Below are 20458 nucleotides of genomic sequence, written 5' to 3' on the forward strand. Positions count from 1 at the left end.
TAGTGAGAAGAGTGAAAAATAAATAAATCTCTTTGCATTGTAAAATAATTAGAAAAACATCTATGATTTATTTAGTTTCCATGACCACCGCAGAATAAATTTAATTTTCTGACTGATGGTTTCACACTGGTTGGAAATAGCCTATAGACCAAGAGCGATGGCTAGGCTTACCATTCGTCTCATCTCTCATTTAAAAACAGACCCACTTCACAGTAGGAAATAGATACGCTGTTTCAAGCAGCCTAATGACGCTCTATACGATCCGAAAGCCCAGTTTAAAACAAAAAAAACGTTTCACCTTTTCCATTGACGTTTTGTTGACTACGTCTGAATACTGTAATGTGGAAATGTCTTGCATAGACAATATTTCATTTATAAAACATAATACATATATCATGAACATTTTATATTTTCTGGCCATGATGAGTTCATATTCCCCAAGTAGCCATACAACAAATTAGCATAAGCATCAGGTTTTAATTGGGCCAATTTGAAGTGTTTTCTCCATGCAGAGGACAGGACAGAGGACAGGGTACGTGGTTTATAACACACAGTAGAATTGAACAGGTTACCATTGTAAAAAAAGAGGCCTACTGTAGTTTTCATTGTGTTCAAGTAGACAATATTTCTGAATTTTGTGGGCAGGGCAGCATATTTAGGTTCGAGAGAAAGAAAAAACCGATCTGTTTACAGCTCCACGACAACTTGCATTTGTTTGTGTCGTTCAGAAAACGGTCAGATACAACAAAATGTCAACACAAAAGAAAACATTCCGACAACACCTCCAAAAGACATATGAGTTTGAAATTGCTATTTCTTTTTGATAGGGTCTTGGCCTAATTCCAATACTTCCAAAGTATACAGCAAATACGAGCGTTATTGTCCCCATAAAGAGGTGACTGATGGGTGTTTTCAGGCGGAGTTGTGATGCTCGTTCGCGCGTGCGGCTTTCTGACAGGTCTGATTTATAAACAGGAAACATGAGTATGGTGGGCGGCAAGTTAATAAATCATTGTGTGTGCGCAGACAACAGTTATAAACGACGCCCCGGAAGCAGACATTGACCTACTAGCAAGGTCATAATCCCCCATAATCCTCTGGTAAAAACTAACGTGGTTTGACTTGAGGATGAATGAGTACAACTTTTGACCACCGCCCTTATGGGCCCAAGTCAGAAAGTTACATTTCTACCCCTTGACCTTTCCATATTTTGTTACGTAACAGCCTTATTCTAAAATGTATTACATTTGTCTTTTACCCCCCTCAATCAATCTACACAAAATACCCCATAATGACAAATCAAAAACAGGTTTAAAATGTATAAAATATATTTTTTAATACACCTGTATTTGGAGAGTTTCTCCCATTCTTCTCTGCAGATCCTCTCAAGCTCTGTCAGGTTGGATGGGGAACGTCGCTGCACAGCTATTTTTAGGTCTCTCCAGAGTTGTTTGATCGGGTTCAAGTCCGGGGTCTGGCTGGGCCACTCAAGGATATTCAGAGACTTGTCCCGAAGCCACTCCTGCGTTGTCTTGGCTGTGTGCTTAGGGTCGTTGTCCTGTTGGAAGGTGAACCTTCACCCCAGTCTGAGGTCCTGAGCAGGTTTTCATCAAGGATCTCTCTGTACTTTGCTCCGTCCATCTTTCCCTCGATCCTGATTAGTCTCCCAGTCCCTGCCGCTGAAAAACCTTCCCACAGCATGATGCCGCCACCACCATGCTTCACCGTAGGGATGGTACCAGGTTTCCTCCAGGCGTGACGCTTGGCGTTCAGGCCAAAGAGTTTAATCTTGGTTTTATCAGACCAGACAATCTTTAGATGCCTCCAAGCAGGCTGTGATGTGAAACATGGTGAAGCCCCAAAATTGCTCTCGCTAGAAGCCTGTGTTTCAGACATAAGGAAGTGGATGGCTGCAAATTTTCTACTTTTAAACTCGGACAAAACAGAGATGCTTGTCCTAGGTCCCAAGAAACAAAGAGATCTTCTGTTGAATCTGACAATTAATCTGGATGGTTGTACAGTCGTCTCAAATAAAACTGTGAAGGACCTCGGCGTTACTCTGGACCCTGATCTCTCTTTTGAAGAACATATCAAGACTGCTTCAAGGACAGCTTTTTTCCATCTACGTAACATTGCAAAAATCAGAAACTTTCTGTCCAAAAATGACGCAGAAAAATTAATCCATGCTTTTGTTACTTCTAGGCTCGACTACTGCAATGCTCTACTTTCCGGCTACCCGGATAAAGCACTAAACAAACTTCAGTTAGTGCTAAATACGGCTGCTAGAATCCTGACTAGAACCAAAAAATTTGATCATATTACTCCAGTGCTAGCTTCCCTACACTGGCTTCCTGTTAAGGCAAGGGCTGATTTCAAGGTTTTACTGCTAACCTACAAAGCATTACATGGGCTTGCTCCTACCTATCTTTCCGATTTGGTCCTGCCGTACATACCTACACGTACGCTACGGTCACAAGACGCAGGCCTCCTAATTGTCCCTAGAGTTTCTAAGCAAACGGCTGGAGGTAGGGCTTTCTCCTATAGAGCTCCATTTTTATGGAATGGTCTGCCTACCCATGTGAGAGACGCAGACTCAGTCTCAACCTTTAAGTCTTTACTGAAGACTTATCTCTTCAGTAGGTCCTATGATTAAGTATAGTCTGGCCCAGGAGTGTGAAGGTGAACGGAAAGGCTGGAGCAACGAACCGCCCTTGCTGTCTCTGCCTTGTCGGTTCCCCTCTTCCCACTGGGATTCTCTGCCTCTAACCCTTTTACAGGGGCTGAGTCACTGACTTACTGGTGTTCTTCCATGCCGTCCATGGGAGGGGTGCGTCACTTGAGTAGGTTGAGCCACTGACGTGGTCTTCCTGTCTGGGTTGGCGCCCCCCCCTTGGGTTGTGCCGTGGCGGACATCTTTGTGGGCTATACTCGGCCTTGTCTTCGGACGGTAAGTTGGTGGTTGTAGATATCCCTCTAGTGGTGTGGGGGCTGTGCTTTGGCAAAGTGGGTGGGGTTATATCCTGCCTGTTTGGCCCTGTCCGGGGGTATCATCGGATGGGGCCACAGTGTCTTCTGATCCCTCCTGTCTCAGCCTCCAGTATTTATGCTGCAGTAGTTTATGTGTCGGGGGGCTAGGGTCAGTCTGTTACATCTGGAGTATTCTCTTGTCTTATCCGGTGTCCTGTGTGAATGTAAATATGCTCTCTCTAATTCTCTCTTTCTTTCTTTCTTTCTTTCTCTCGGAGGACCTGAGCCCTAGGACTACCTGGCATGATGACTCCTTGCTGTCCCCAGTCCACCTGGCCATGCTGCTGCTCCAGTTTCAACTGTTCTGCCTGCGGCTACGGAACCCTGACCTGTTCACCGGACGTGCTTGTTGCACCCTCGACAATTACTATGATTATTATTATTTGACCATGCTGGTCATTTACGAACATTTTAACATCTTGACCATGTTCTGTTATAATATCCACCCGGCACAGCCAGAAGAGGACTGGCCACCCCTCATAGCCTGGTTCCTCTCTAGGTTTCTTCCTAGGTTTTTGGCCTTTCTCAGGAGTTTTTCCTAGGGAGTTTTTCCCAGCCACCGTGCTTCTTTCACATGCATTGCTTGCTGTTTGGGGTTTTAGGCTGGGTTTCTGTACAGCACTTTGAGATTTCAGCTGATGTACGAAGGGCTATATAAATAAATTTGATTTGATTTGATTTTGATTTGATTTGATGTGCCTTTTACTGAGGAGTGGCTTCGGTCTTGCCACTTTACCATAAAAGCCTGATTTGGTGAAGTACTGCAGAGATGGTTGTCCTTCTGGAAGGTTCTCCCACTCAGAGGAACTCTAGAACTTTGTCAGAATGACCATCGGGATCTTGGTGACCTCCCTGACCAAGGCGCTTCTTCCCCGATTGCTCAGTTTGGCCGGGCGGCCAGCTCTAGGAAGAGTCTCGGTGGTTCCAACCAGTCTTAATACTGATTTACATACGTTTTTTAACTTTTAATACATTTGCAAAATAAAAAAAACAGTTTTAGCTTTGTCATTAAGGTGTATTGTGTATAGATTGACGAGGAAAACAATTAACTAAATCAATTTTAGAAATAAGACTGAAACGTAATTGTTTTTAAAAAAAGTGAAGGGGACTGAATACATTCTGAATATACTGTATACACAGCATTCACAGGACTGCAGTTTCCATGTTTCAGACGGTAACCTTCCTCCTCTCCATTAGCTGAAATAAGTCTTTATTTACAAGGTTTTATTCCCTACGGTCCGTCATTCATTCTAGGTAACGTACTGCAACACTCACCTCATAAGGACACTGGTTTCCTGATTCCTGGTAGGAAAAGCAGCAGACATTACTTTCACCTCAAAGATCATTTCTGAACTGAAAATATGGACAGTTTGAGGTTGTTCCCATTAATGCTTCGGTTGAACATCTTCATTTGATTCGTAGCTCGTAGTCGACAAGACTGAATTATGCAGAACGCACAGTTACGATGAAGACAATACAAAAATACTACATTCAATTCAGTAAAACCAAATAATAAGAAGTAAAAATCTAATAATTTGATTATGCATGCAGGGTTAAAAACAATGTTTCAATAATAATTATTAATAATAATAATAATTCTATAATAGTGACATTATTGTAGATAAAAGACACGGTGACCCAGTCCTTACACTTTGGAGTATTCAGAAGATCGGTTGGTAGTATATGACGCCTCCTGAGTCTCAGAATCCTCCCCCGTCTCCTGGCCTGCCTTGACCACCTTAGAGGCTGCCTGAAATACAAAAGGAAAAGCAGAATAAAATCACTTTTACAGGGGTTACTTCCCAAAAGGCACCTTATACCCCTAAGTAAGTAAGCCTTGTACGAGCCAGGACCATAGGACAGGAGCCCATTCCCTGATGCACCAGTGCCACCCCCCCCCCCCCGTTACAGCCACTTACCGTAATTTCCGGACTATTAAGCGCACCTGAATATAAGCCGCACCCACTGAATTTAAAAAATATTATTTTGAACATAAATAAGCCGCACATGTCTATAAGCCACAGGTGCCTACCGGTACATTGAAACAAATGAACTTTACACAGGCTTTAACAAAACACGGCTTGTAACAAAAATAAATAGGCTTTAATGAAACACGGCTTGTAACAAAAAATTTAAAATTAGCAGTAAGCTTTAGTTGTCTTTTTGCACTGAGTCAATTCCTCACGCTGCTGTTTCCAACGTCTTATCATCGACTCATTAAGACCAAGCTCCCGTGCAGCAGCTCTATTTCCTTTTCCAACAGCCAGATCAATCGCCTTCAACTTGAAAGCTGCATCATATGCATTTCTCCGTGTCTTTGCCATGATGAGGGTGACAAAATGACTACCGTAATCAGAATGATGGGAAATTTGAGAGCACTCGATTTAATCTAAACAGTAAACAAAAAAGTTGTTTGATCTTAACCCGTTCGGCAATTTCATTGGTCTAATGAAAGCTTCATGCCGGCAAAAAAAACTGAGCACGTCACAGAATGTATTTTTTTTGGGAGAAAAAAAATTGAAAGCGTGAAAAATCCATATATCAGCCGCGTCATTGTTTAAGCCGCGAGGTTCAAAACCGGGGAAAAAAAGTTGCGGCTTATAGTCCGGAATTTACGGTAATAAATTAGTGAAGATTGAGGGGAGGAGACAGGTTATATAAGGATTTTTAAGCATTGTGACAATTGAGACATGGATAGCCAAACGTTTTACCTACTCAGTCAAAGTATTTTTCTTTCTTTGTTTACTATTTTCTTCATTGTAGAATAATAGTGAAGACATTAAAACTATTAAATAACACATATGCAATCATGTAGTAACCCCCCCCCCCAAAAAAAAAAGTGTTCAACAAATCAAAATATATTTTATATTTGCGATTCTTCAAATAGCCACCCTTTACCTTGATGACAGCTTTGCACACTCTCATAGTTTTAATGTCTTCACTTTTATTCTACAATGTAGAAAATAGTAAAAATAAAGAAAAACCCTTGAATGAGTAGATGTTCTAAAACTTTTGACCGGTAGTGTGTCTTTGCAATTCATTTATTTTTGTTTGCGTCGTTAGCATATTTAGCTAGCAGCCTCCATGTTAAAATCACTATTACTTGTGCTCAATAATAATCGAAGCACAATGGGATTTTTTTTTTTTTTTTTTTTTTTTTAGGGGGGGGGGGGGGGCGCCCCCTTGTGTACTAAACCGGTAAATCCCCAAAAAAATCCAGGGATGAGAGAAGAACGGTATGAAAATCTGGATACTGCCCAATCTTAGTCACTGGTTCAGCTCCCTACCTGGAGCAGGAAGTCCGATGGGTGATCCTCCAGGAAGCGATCCAGGAAGGTCTGTATATTCTCCAGCAGACGGTTCCAGCTGAAGTTGAGCAGGAACGGGTGGTATGTATCCCTCTTATTCACGATCAACGACAGCTTGATTCCCAAATTCTGTAAAACGAAGGGAGGGAAATATAGCCTGAGTGCCACTCTGTTTGTGCAATCATGCCAACTACCCGTCAATCATTGTCATTCCAAATGGCTTGACAATGACATTTACATTTTAGTCATTTAGCAGAGGCTCTTATCCAGAGCGACTTACATTTCATTTTCATTTCATACATTATATATTTTTTTTTCTCCGTACTGGCCCCCTGTGGGAATCGAACCCACAACCCTGGCGTTGCAAACACTATGCGTTGCAAACACCATGCTCTACCAACTGAGCTACAGGGAAGGACATCAACGGAGATGGCAAGAGCACACACACACACACAGACCAGGGACCACTCATATAGTAAGTCATTATTTCATGGAAATCTGTAAAAACACTGGACAGGTACTTTTAAAAAGTCCCAGTCATATAAGTGCTGTGGAGGCATTGCTTACCTGTGGGATTTCACACTCCTCCTCGAGCCATTTGAGAGCTGATGAAGCCATGCCGCTGTTCCCTTTCTCCAGACACACAGCAACACTCTGGAAGAGAAGACCAGCGAGTTAAGCCAGCTCATCAGTGCTATAAAAACACAGAATGCAAGGCGATACCTAGAAATCCATGCGCCAGGTTTCACGGCTTGTATGTGGCTCAGTTGGTAGAGCGTGGTGTTTGCAACGCCAGCATGTTGTGTGCAATGCCAGGGTTGTGGGTTCGATTCCCACGGGGGGCCAGCACAGAAAAAAAAAGTATGAAATTAAATGAAATGTATGAAATGTATGCATTCACTACTGTAAGTCGCTCTGGATAAGAGCGTCTGCTAAAAAGAACCAAAAAAAATAAAAATGTAAAAAAATGCTGTATTCCTCTCAGAATAGGAGTGCTGATCAAGGATTTGGTTTTGCCTGTCCATGTTGCCAGATGATACCATTACGCTTGTTTACACTAAGCTGCATTGAGGTCGGAAGGAAATTATAGTTACATTAAGAGACGGAAAACGTACCTCAACGCAGGGATGGGATATGCCACTGTACTCCAAATGTTACGTTCATCCACACTGCTCCAGAGAAGATTTAAAATACTCGTTTTCCTGGAAACCTGCCCTTCTCATCCTCATGCTAGTTAGCATATAACATTTTTTTCATTGGAATTAACAAAACTGACCCTGAAAATCACTACTCCTTCGAGACTCTTGATGAGGCTCCTTCCTGGTCTGATTAGTGAGTGACAATAATAATAATAATAATAATAATGAATTGTTACATGTAGACAAGACAGTATAAACAGTAGGAATGTAGAGCACAGAAAACCAACAGTTCAAATCACCTGAACATAGAGTAGATTGGTGACGTGCTCGAACAGAGAGCGATTCGCCACAGTCTCTTTCTGAGATGCCCAGACACCGACAGCAGACATCAGAGGGGACAACCGCTCGTCTCTGTCGAAGGACACGTCTACACAAACACAAGAGATAAATATAACTATCTAGTCATCTAAGGAGACGTCTACACAACAAGATATATAGTTATATTTAACTATCTAGTCATCTAAGGAGACGTCTACACAACACAACACAACGAGATATATAGTTATATTTAACTATCTAGCCATCTAAGGAGACGTCTACACAACACAACGAGATATATAGTTATATTTAACTATCTAGTCATCTAAGGAGACGTCTACACAACACAACACAACGAGATATATAGTTATATTTAACTATCTAGCCATCTAAGGAGACGTCTACACAACACAACGAGATATATAGTTATATTTAACTATTTAGTCATCTAAGGAGACGTCTACACAACACAACGAGATATATAGTTATATTTAACTATCTAGTCATCTAAGGAGACGTCAACACAACACAACGAGATATATAGTTATATTTAACTATCTAGTCATCTAAGGAGACGTCAACACAACACAACACAACGAGATATATAGTTATATTTAACTATCTAGTCATCTAAGGAGACGTCTACACAACACAACACAACGAGATATATAGTTATATTTAACTATCTAGTCATCTAAGGAGACGTCAACACAACACAACACAACGAGATATATAGTTATATTTAACTATCTAGTCATCTAAGGAGACGTCTACACAACACAACACAACGAGATATATAGTTATATTTAACTATCTAGTCATCTAAGGAGACGTCTACACAACACAACGAGATATATAGTTATATTTAACTATCTAGTCATCTAAGGAGACATCTACACAACACAACACAACGAGATATATAGTTATATTTAACTATCTAGTCATCTAAGGAGACGTCTACACAACACAACACAACGAGATATATAGTTATATTTAACTATCTAGTCATCTAAGGAGACGTCTACACAACACAACGAGATATATAGTTATATTTAACTATCTAGTCATCTAAGGAGACGTCTACACAACACAACGAGATATATAGTTATATTTAACTATCTAGTCATCTAAGGAGACGTCTACACAACACAACGAGATATATAGTTATATTTAACTATCTAGTCATCTAAGGAGACGTCTACACAACACAACACAACGAGATATATAGTTATATTTAACTATCTAGCCATCTAAGGAGACGTCTACACAACACAACACGATATATAGTTATATTTAACTATCTAGTCATCTAAGGAGACGTCTACACAACACAACACAACGAGATATATAGTTATATTTAACTATCTAGTCATCTAAGGAGACGTCTACACAACACAACACAACGTTATATATAGTTATATTTAACTATCTAGTCATCTAAGGAGACGTCTACACAACACAACACAACGAGATATATAGTTATATTTAACTATCTAGTCATCTAAGGAGACGTCAACACAACACAACGAGATATATAGTTATATTTAACTATCTAGTCATCTAAGGAGACGTCTACACAACACAACACAACGAGATATATAGTTATATTTAACTATCTAGCCATCTAAGGAGACGTCTACACAACACAACACGATATATAGTTATATTTAACTATCTAGTCATCTAAGGAGACGTCTACACAACACAACACAACGAGATATATAGTTATATTTAACTATCTAGTCATCTAAGGAGACGTCTACACAACACAACACAACGTTATATATAGTTATATTTAACTATCTAGTCATCTAAGGAGACGTCTACACAACACAACACAACGAGATATATAGTTATATTTAACTATCTAGTCATCTAAGGAGACGTCAACACAACACAACGAGATATATAGTTATATTTAACTATCTAGTCATCTAAGGAGACGTCTACACAACACAACACAACGAGATATATAGTTATATTTAACTATCTAGTCATCTAAGGAGACGTCAACACAACACAACACAACGAGATATATAGTTATATTTAACTATCTAGTCATCTAAGGAGACGTCAACACAACACAACACAACGAGATATATAGTTATATTTAACTATCTATCCATCTAAGGAGACGTCTACACAACACAACACAACGAGATATATAGTTATATTTAACTATCTAGTCATCTAAGGAGACGTCTACACAACACAACGAGATATATAGTTATATTTAACTATCTAGCCATCTAAGGAGACGTCTACACAACACAACGAGATATATAGTTATATTTAACTATCTAGTCATCTAAGGAGACGTCTACACAACACAACACAACGAGATATATAGTTATATTTAACTATCTAGTCATCTAAGGAGACGTCAACACAACACAACACGAGATATATAGTTATATTTAACTATCTAGTCATCTAAGGAGTCGTCAACACAACACAACGAGATATATAGTTATATTTAACTATCTAGCCATCTAAGGAGACATCAACACAACACAACGAGATATATAGTTATATTTAACTATCTAGTCATCTAAGGAGACGTCTACACAACACAACACAACGAGATATATAGTTATATTTAACTATCTAGTCATCTAAGGAGACATCTACACAACACAACGAGATATATAGTTATATTTAACTATCTAGTCATCTAAGGAGACGTCTACACAACACAACGAGATATATAGTTATATTTAACTATCTAGTCATCTAAGGAGACGTCTACACAACACAACGAGATATATAGTTATATTTAACTATCTAGTCATCTAAGGAGACGTCTACACAACACAACACAACGAGATATATAGTTATATTTAACTATCTAGTCATCTAAGGAGACGTCTACACAACACAACGAGATATATAGTTATATTTAACTATCTAGTCATCTAAGGAGACGTCTACACAACACAACGAGATATATAGTTATATTTAACTATCTAGTCATCTAAGGAGACGTCTACACAACACAACGAGATATATAGTTATATTTAACTATCTAGTCATCTAAGGAGACGTCTACACAACACAACACAACGAGATATATAGTTATATTTAACTATCTAGTCATCTAAGGAGACGTCTACACAACACAACGAGATATATAGTTATATTTAACTATCTAGTCATCTAAGGAGACGTCAACACAACACAACACAACGAGATATATAGTTATATTTAACTATCTAGTCATCTAAGGAGACGTCTACACAACACAACACAACGAGATATATAGTTATATTTAACTATCTAGTCATCTAAGGAGACGTCAACACAACACAACACAACGAGATATATAGTTATATTTAACTATCTAGTCATCTAAGGAGACGTCTACACAACACAACGAGATATATAGTTATATTTAACTATCTAGTCATCTAAGGAGACGTCTACACAACACAACGAGATATATAGTTATATTTAACTATCTAGTCATCTAAGGAGACGTCTACACAACACAACGAGATATATAGTTATATTTAACTATCTAGTCATCTAAGGAGACGTCTACACAACACAACACAACGAGATATATAGTTATATTTAACTATCTAGTCATCTAAGGAGACGTCTACACAACACAACGAGATATATAGTTATATTTAACTATCTAGTCATCTAAGGAGACGTCTACACAACACAACGAGATATATAGTTATATTTAACTATCTAGTCATCTAAGGAGACGTCAACACAACACAACGCAACGAGATATATAGTTATATTTAACTATTTAGTCATCTAAGGAGACGTCTACACAACACAACGAGATATATAGTTATATTTAACTATCTAGTCATCTAAGGAGACGTCAACACAACACAACACAACGAGATATATAGTTATATTTAACTATCTAGTCATCTAAGGAGACGTCAACACAACACAACACAACGAGATATATAGTTATATTTAACTATCTAGTCATCTAAGGAGACGTCAACACAACACAACGAGATATATAGTTATATTTAACTATCTAGCCATCTAAGGAGACGTCTACACAACGAGATATATAGTTATATTTAACTATCTAGTCATCTAAGGAGACGTCTACACAACACAACACAACGAGATATATAGTTATATTTAACTATCTAGTCATCTAAGGAGACGTCTACACAACACAACGAGATATATAGTTATATTTAACTATCTAGTCATCTAAGGAGACGTCTACACAACACAACGAGATATATAGTTATATTTAACTATCTAGTCATCTAAGGAGACGTCAACACAACACAACGCAACGAGATATATAGTTATATTTAACTATTTAGTCATCTAAGGAGACGTCTACACAACACAACGAGATATATAGTTATATTTAACTATCTAGTCATCTAAGGAGACGTCTACACAACACAACGAGATATATAGTTATATTTAACTATCTAGCCATCTAAGGAGACGTCTACACAACACAACACAACGAGATATATAGTTATATTTAACTATCTAGTCATCTAAGGAGACGTCTACACAACACAACGAGATATATAGTTATATTTAACTATTTAGTCATCTAAGGAGACGTCTACACAACACAACGAGATATATAGTTATATTTAACTATCTAGTCATCTAAGGAGACGTCAACACAACACAACGAGATATATAGTTATATTTAACTATCTAGTCATCTAAGGAGACGTCTACACAACACAACACAACGAGATATATAGTTATATTTAACTATCTAGTCATCTAAGGAGACGTCAACACAACACAACGAGATATATAGTTATATTTAACTATCTAGCCATCTAAGGAGACGTCAACACAACACAACACAACGAGATATATAGTTATATTTAACTATCTAGTCATCTAAGGAGACGTCAACACAACACAACGAGATATATAGTTATATTTAACTATCTAGTCATCTAAGGAGACGTCAACACAACACAACACAACGAGATATATAGTTATATTTAACTATCTAGCCATCTAAGGAGACGTCAACACAACACAACGAGATATATAGTTATATTTAACTATCTAGTCATCTAAGGAGACGTCTACACAACACAACGAGATATATAGTTATATTTAACTATCTAGTCATCTAAGGAGACGTCTACACAACACAACACAACGAGATATATAGTTATATTTAACTATCTAGTCATCTAAGGAGACGTCAACACAACACAACGAGATATATAGTTATATTTAACTATCTAGTCATCTAAGGAGACGTCTACACAACACAACACAACGAGATATATAGTTATATTTAACTATCTAGTCATCTAAGGAGACGTCAACACAACACAACACAACGAGATATATAGTTATATTTAACTATCTAGTCATCTAAGGAGACATCTACACAACACAACGAGATATATAGTTATATTTAACTATTTAGTCATCTAAGGAGACGTCTACACAACACAACGAGATATATAGTTATATTTAACTATCTAGTCATCTAAGGAGACGTCAACACAACACAACGAGATATATAGTTATATTTAACTATCTAGTCATCTAAGGAGACGTCTACACAACACAACACAACGAGATATATAGTTATATTTAACTATCTAGTCATCTAAGGAGACGTCTACACAACACAACACAACGAGATATATAGTTATATTTAACTATCTAGTCATCTAAGGAGACGTCTACACAACACAACGAGATATATAGTTATATTTAACTATCTAGTCATCTAAGGAGACGTCTACACAACACAACGAGATATATAGTTATATTTAACTATCTAGTCATCTAAGGAGACGTCAACACAACACAACACAACGAGATATATAGTTATATTTAACTATCTAGTCATCTAAGGAGACGTCTACACAACACAACACAACGAGATATATAGTTATATTTAACTATCTAGTCATCTAAGGAGACGTCAACACAACACAACGAGATATATAGTTATATTTAACTATCTAGTCATCTAAGGAGACGTCAACACAACACAACGAGATATATAGTTATATTTAACTATCTAGTCATCTAAGGAGACGTCAACACAACACAACACAACACAACACAACGAGATATATAGTTATATTTAACTATCTAGTCATCTAAGGAGACGTCTACACAACACAACGAGATATATAGTTATATTTAACTATAATCTAATCTAAAACTTAAAAAGACAACAATGAAGCTAAATACTGATACATCCATTGCAAACAAACGATAAGATACAAAACGAAAGTAAATTATTTCTATTTAAACTTACCTAAATGTTTGCCGTGCATTATCCGTGCGAGGAAACCACAGATCTGCCTTTTCTGTTTCTGCTCGGTGTTTAAATGAGGGGAACCATCAATGATCGCTGAAACAGAATGACACAGACCCCATCACAGGTAACTACATCAGCCCATATCAAACTCAATTCACCTTAACCTGCAAAAACTTACTTTCCAGAGTCGAAATCGTTTGGTTGAATTCTTCAAATTTGCCCTCCTTGAAGAATTGACACAAACTAACAAAACTGAAATCAATCATCCATCTTTTAGCAACAGTCGCCACATCAGAAAAACACACGTTTTCATCCGTAGTGCTTGTAATAGTCAATGTTCTGTTATTTGGATCAGTCTCCATCGCTAATGTTTTCAAACTGTTCACTATAACAGGAAATAAACTGGTTTTTTATTATTGATTCAAAAAGTGCGCGTCCATCAGGTCTGTCTGTGTTGATCACAGCTCCCCCTGTCGCCTCGGAGTGGCTAACACAACCAAAAACTTTATTTACTTTATTTAACCTTTATTTTATCAGAGAGTCATACACATTTGCGGAGGCACGTTGTGATGGTTTATTTTGGTCAATATGTTTTCTATTTGAATTTATTTAGCATATGTCTAGAATTCTTAAGCGAACGTTGTGTTTGTGATAACTGATTAATACATATTTAGAGGGTTACCCCCTTGCCCCAGTAATCTGCCTGTAGTCTAGGCCTTACAGCTGCACCATCCGATTATGGTGAAAATCCGGTCACGAGCTTTGCTCTGCATCAGGCGATAATTATGCTACCTGTAGTCAAATGTCGGCAAACGGAAAGAGGACGACTTCACCCACCAGTACTCCAACTCCATCCCCGGGGCGACAATGACGAACAAAGTAACAGCAGTGAGATCAAGGCCAAAAGTGAAGATGAGAGAGAGAGATGAAGACGTCCCCGTACAAAAGCGCTGACAGCGAATACACAGACGACTCAACAGCAAAGAAGAAGATGAGAAGGTATCCCTCCCTATTCCTGCCCCTCGTTGCAACCTGGTCTCAGAGCATTTCATATTATTCTGTATGTAAATCAGAGACACTCCATTAAGTATGATATGTATTCATTTGTAGACCCCGCCCCCCCACGGCTATGCCTCTTTCCCTCTTCCCCTCCATCCTTATCCCCCAATGATGGCCAGACTACCAGCACACCTATCATCACGGAACATCCAAAACAACAGAGGGTCTCCCCAGGTGGAGGAGGAGAAGAGAGAAGAAGAAAAGACTGAGGGTCTCCCTGGAGGAGGAGAAGAGAGAAGAAGAAAATACAAAGGGTCTCCCCGGAGGAGAGAAGAGAGAAGAAGAAAATACAAAGGGTCTCCCCGGAGGAGGAGAAGAGAGAAGAAGAAAATACAAAGGGTCTCCCCGGAGGAGAGAAGAGAGAAGAAGAAAATACAAAGGGTCTCCCCAGAGGAGGAGAAGAGAGAAGAAGAAAATACAAAGGGTCTCCCCGGAGGAGAGAAGAGAGAAGAAGAAAATACAAAGGGTCTCCCCAGAGGAGGAGAAGAGAGAAGAAGAAAACAAGCAATAATAATAACAATAGGAATTTATTCAAAGCTCTTCAATAACAAAAAACAAACAAGTGATACATCATGACTAGTCTAGCTATAGTTAGATCAACCAATACATCATCACTAGTAGTCTAGTTATAGTTAGATCAACCAATACATCACCATGACTAGTCTAGTTATAGTTAGATCAACCAATACATCATCACTAGTAGTCTAGTTATAGTTAGATCAACCAATACATCATCACTAGTAGTCTAGTTATAGTTAGATCAACCAATACATCATCACTAGTAGTCTAGTTATAGTTAGATCAACCAATACATCATCACTAGTAGTCTAGTTATAGTTAGATCAACCAATACATCATCACTAGTAGTCTAGTTATAGTTAGATCAACCAATACATCATCACTAGTAGTCTAGCTATAGTTAGATCAACCAATACATCATCACTAGTAGTCTAGTTATAGTTACAGCAACCAATAGTGGCCAAGTCATGTCTTGATCAGAGGAAGGTGGTCAGAGAGATGGAGAGAGACAGGTCATGTATTGATCAGAGGAAGGTGGTCAGAGAGATGGAGAGAGACAGGTCATGTATTGATCAGAGGAAGGTGGTCAGAGAGATGGAGAGAGACAGGTCATGTCTTGATCAGAGGAAGGTGGTCAGAGAGATGGAGAGAGACAGGTCATGTCTTGATCAGAGGAAGGTGGTCAGAGAGATGGAGAGAGACAGGTCATGTCTTGTTCAGAGGAAGGTGGTCAGAGAGATGGAGAGAGACAGGTCATGTCTTGATCAGAGGAAGGTGGTCAGAGAGATGGAGAGAGACAGGTCATGTCTTGATCAGAGGAAGGTGGTCAGAGAGATGGTTGATGAAGTGACTGGTGACGATCATTTAGAGGGCTCCTCTGGGAACCAGCCTGAGTCATGTAGCTACTTCAATCTATTTAGCACCCCACTCGGGTGATGCCTCAGCAGCTCTGGGCACCAGAAAGCTCACCACACACAGTCCAGAGAAGTACTGTAGCCAGTCGTCCTTATTACGAGCCCTCTGCCTCAGTACTGCATTCCTCTACTTCATCTTCCATTCCTCTCAAGCTTCAGGTCACTCAAAAGATCAGGAACCAGCCGCAAGGTCAATCAAAAAAGCTGGTGCAATGTCCAGATGCATCACTAGAACAAAACCAACGAGCCAGCTAGCTAGCCAGCTAGCTAGCCAGCTAGCTAGCCAGCTAGATAACCAGCTAGATAACCAGCTAGATAACCAGCTAGATAACCAGCTAGATAACCAGCTAGATAACCAGCTAGATAACCAAGCCAAAAAAAGAGTTGCCCTGCCTGTCCATCTGCAAATCAGTGGGTCAAAACCATATGCAATAAAACTCAAATGTTATCAAAAAATAAAACAGCTGATTAAAAAACACACAATTAAAAACACAAATGTACATATTTTTAGGAGCTCTCTGCTATAACTAGGGTGCCATGGCAACTACCAAAGTAAGTAAGATAAACAAACTATGGATAATGTCACTATTCAAAGAAGTGCTATATAATCCCTGAGAGACTAATGTTTAGTTACTATGGTTAAAAATATATATATATAAGAGATTTTGGAAACTTAATGTGAAATGTCTGGAAAACAAAGATATGCTAAATATTTTATTATTATTTAACTAGGCAAGTAAGTTATGAACAAATTCTTATTTACAATGATGGCTTACACCGGTCAAACCTAGATGACGCTGGGCCAATTGTGCGCCACCGTATGGGACTCCCAATCACGGCCAGTTGTGATACAGCCTGGAATTGAACCAGGGTGCCTGCCAGTGACACCTCAAGCACTGAGATGCAGTGCCTTAGACCACTGCGCCACTCGGGAGCCCAAATTTAAGCATGAAACGCGGAAAAAAGCCTTGAATAACATATATCTTTTTAATTAAAGTGCAAATATTTAGATAAAGCACAAAATTATAGATAGGCCAAAATGGAGATAATAAAATTATATCTTAGCTTGAATTTAAGAGGTACAACTACATTTAAAAAAGATACATTATATTAAATGATATAAATTGGAAAATGGAAGATTCTTAACTTTTGAATTCCTTCTAATCTCAGCTTTTATGAACTGTAAATGTGTTGTTTTTATGTTTTGATCCCAAACAACTAGAAATATAACCAACAACAACAACAATTGTTTTTGTATATACACTGAGTGTAACACACCAGCTCTTACCATGACATAATCTGACCAGGTGAATCCAGGGGAAAGATATGATCCCTTATTGATGTCACTTGTTAAATCCACTTCAATCAGTGTAGATGAAGGGGAGGAGACGGGTTAAAGAAGGATTTCTAAGCCTTGAGACCACTGATTTATGGACTGTGTATGTGTGACCATTCAGAGGGTGAATGCGCAAGACTAAATATTGAAGTGCCTTTGAACAAGGTATGGTAGTAGGTGCCAGGCGCACCGGTTTGTGTTGAGAACTGCAACGCTGCTGGGTTTTTCACACTCAACAGTTTCCTGTGTGTATCAAGACTGATCCACCACCAAAAGGACATGCAGCCAACTAGACTGTGGGAAGCATTGGAGACAACATGGGCCAGCATGCCTGTGGAACGCTTTCGAGTCCATTGTGGCTGTTCTCAGAGAAAAATGGGGTGCAACTCAATATTAAGGCGTACCTAATGTTTTGTACACTTAGTAAAAAAACATTTCCTATAAAATATGGAATAAAGTTATGTTATAAAAAAATAACCAAAGAGGCATAAAAAAACAAGAGATGCAAAAACAAATGTCTGAAAGAGAAGAGAAGCAAAACTGTCTGTAAAATAAATCAATCAATGAACTGTAGTTATAAAGCCCTTCTCACATCAGCTGATATCTCAAAGTGCTGTACAGAAACCCAGCCTAAAACCCCAAACAGCAAGCAATGCAGGTGTAGAAGCACGGTGGCTAGGAAAAACTCCCTAGAAAGGCCAAAAACCTAGGAAGAAACCTAGAGAGGAACCAGGCTATGAAGGGTGGCCAGTCCTCTTCTGGCTGTGCCGGGTGGAGATTATAACAGTACATGGCCAAGATGTTCAAATGTTCATAAATGACCAGCAGGGTCAGATAATAATAATCACAGTAGTTGTCGAGGGTGCAACAAGTCAGCACCTCAGGAGTAGATGTCAGTTGTCTTTTCATAGCCGATCATTCAGAGTTCGAGACAGCAGGTGGCGGTAGAGAGAGAGAAAGTCAAAAACAGCAGGTCCGAGACAAGGTAGCACGTCCAATGAACAGGTCAGGGTTCCATAGCCTCAGGCAGAACAGTTGAAACTTGAGCAGCAGCACGACCAGGTGGACTGGGGACAACAAGGAGTCATCAGGCCAGGTAGTCCTGAGGCATGATCCCAGGGCTCAGGTCCTCCGGGAGGGGTGGGAAAGAGAGAGAGAGAGAGAGAGAGAGAGAAAGAGAGAGAGAATTAGAGGGAGCATACTTAAATTCACACATGACACCAGATAAGACAGGAGAATTACTCCAGATATAACAGACTGACCCTAGCACCCCGACGCATAAACTACTGCAGCACTGGAGGCTGAGACAGGAGGGGTCGGGAGACACTGTGGCCCCATCCGACGATACCCCCGGACAGGGCCAACCAGGCAGTATATAACCCCACCCACTTGCCAGAGCACAGCCCCCACACCACTAGAGGGATATCCGCAAACAACCAACTTACTACCCTGAGACAAGTCCAAGTATAGCCCACGAAGATCTCACCCATGGCACGAACCCAAGGGGGCGCCAACCAGGACAGGAAGACCACATCAGTGACTCAACCCACTCAAGTGACGCACCCCTCCTAGGGACGGCATGGAAGAGCACCAGTAAGCCAGTGACTCAGCCCCCGTAATAGGATTTGAGGCAGAGAATCCCAGTGGAGAGAGGGGAACCGGCCAGGCAGAGACAGCAAGGGCGGTTCGTCGCTCCAGTGCCTTTCCGTTCACCTTATAATGAACTCATGAAAGAGAAGAGTAACAGAACTGTCTGTAACTCATGAAAGAGAAGACAAACATTTATATGTTTTTTTAAAGCTGTATATAGTTCCATTCTGTTTTATTAGTATTATAATGTTTTAACTCTGCATCGGTGGGAAGGGCTCATAAGCATTTTACAGTAAAGTCTACACCAGTTGTACTCGGCTCATGTGAAAAATAAAATGTGATTTGATTTTGTAAAACAAAGCTTAAAAAAAGTTAGAGGTTGCAGTAGCCAGGATCAGGGCTGTCCAGGAGGTCTCCTGTGTGGAGGCAGTGAAAATATCAGAAGAAGCAAGTGGAGATTAAATGAGAGAGATGCCCCACAGCCTGCAGTGGAGATGAGATGAGAGAGATGCCCCACAGCCTGCAGTGAAAGTCGTTCATCAGAGGGATCATGGGATACTAACAGTGAAGAAGGTAGACTTTGTTGTGTTATTCGTGCAACTGATGAACTGCACTGGAAAAACTAATACAAAATGAAAAAAACTAGAAATCATTGTGAAGGAGGCAAAAATACTGTTGGATCTTCAGGACTTCGTGGCGAAAACATTACAGAGAATAGTGAATGAAGAGGTTCCCCCTTCTCATTCTCCTGAACCTGTGTAGGGATCTGAGATTACATTTGACTCCGATTGAAGGAGTAAAGTTTTAATTTTTCTATACCTTTCCCCCCTTCCAATATCTTTTCTGCATTAGAGTTTATCAGTTGTCACCCATCCAGTAGGTGGCGACATTCACCTCTAACTTTGTTTGAAGACCGCCATAATACCATAGAAGAAGAAGAAGAAAAAGAAGAAGAAGAAACGGCGGGAAATTCTATAGAGACGCTT

At 39.4% G+C, this 20458-nt stretch overlaps 1 protein-coding gene across 2 annotated transcripts in view; it reads right to left on the reverse strand.

Moving 5' to 3' along the window:
- Positions 1-14432, reverse strand: part of terf1 (telomeric repeat binding factor (NIMA-interacting) 1) — a 17765-nt gene extending 3333 nt beyond the window's left edge. For both annotated transcript variants that reach the window (XM_029691612.1, XM_029691603.1), the window contains exons 1-7: positions 14233-14432; positions 14052-14147; positions 7774-7901; positions 6903-6989; positions 6315-6464; positions 4677-4777; positions 4303-4329 (exon numbers count right to left, since the gene is read on the reverse strand). In XM_029691612.1, coding sequence (XP_029547472.1) covers positions 4303-4329; positions 4677-4777; positions 6315-6464; positions 6903-6989; positions 7774-7901; positions 14052-14147; positions 14233-14416 — 773 coding nt within the window. In that variant the 5' untranslated portion in view covers positions 14417-14432. The remainder of the gene's footprint in view (positions 1-4302; positions 4330-4676; positions 4778-6314; positions 6465-6902; positions 6990-7773; positions 7902-14051; positions 14148-14232) is intronic.
- Positions 14433-20458: the final 6026 nt, after the last annotated feature.

This window comes from Salmo trutta, chromosome 2, assembly GCF_901001165.1.
Source record: "Salmo trutta chromosome 2, fSalTru1.1, whole genome shotgun sequence".
Taxonomy (NCBI): domain Eukaryota; kingdom Metazoa; phylum Chordata; class Actinopteri; order Salmoniformes; family Salmonidae; genus Salmo; species Salmo trutta.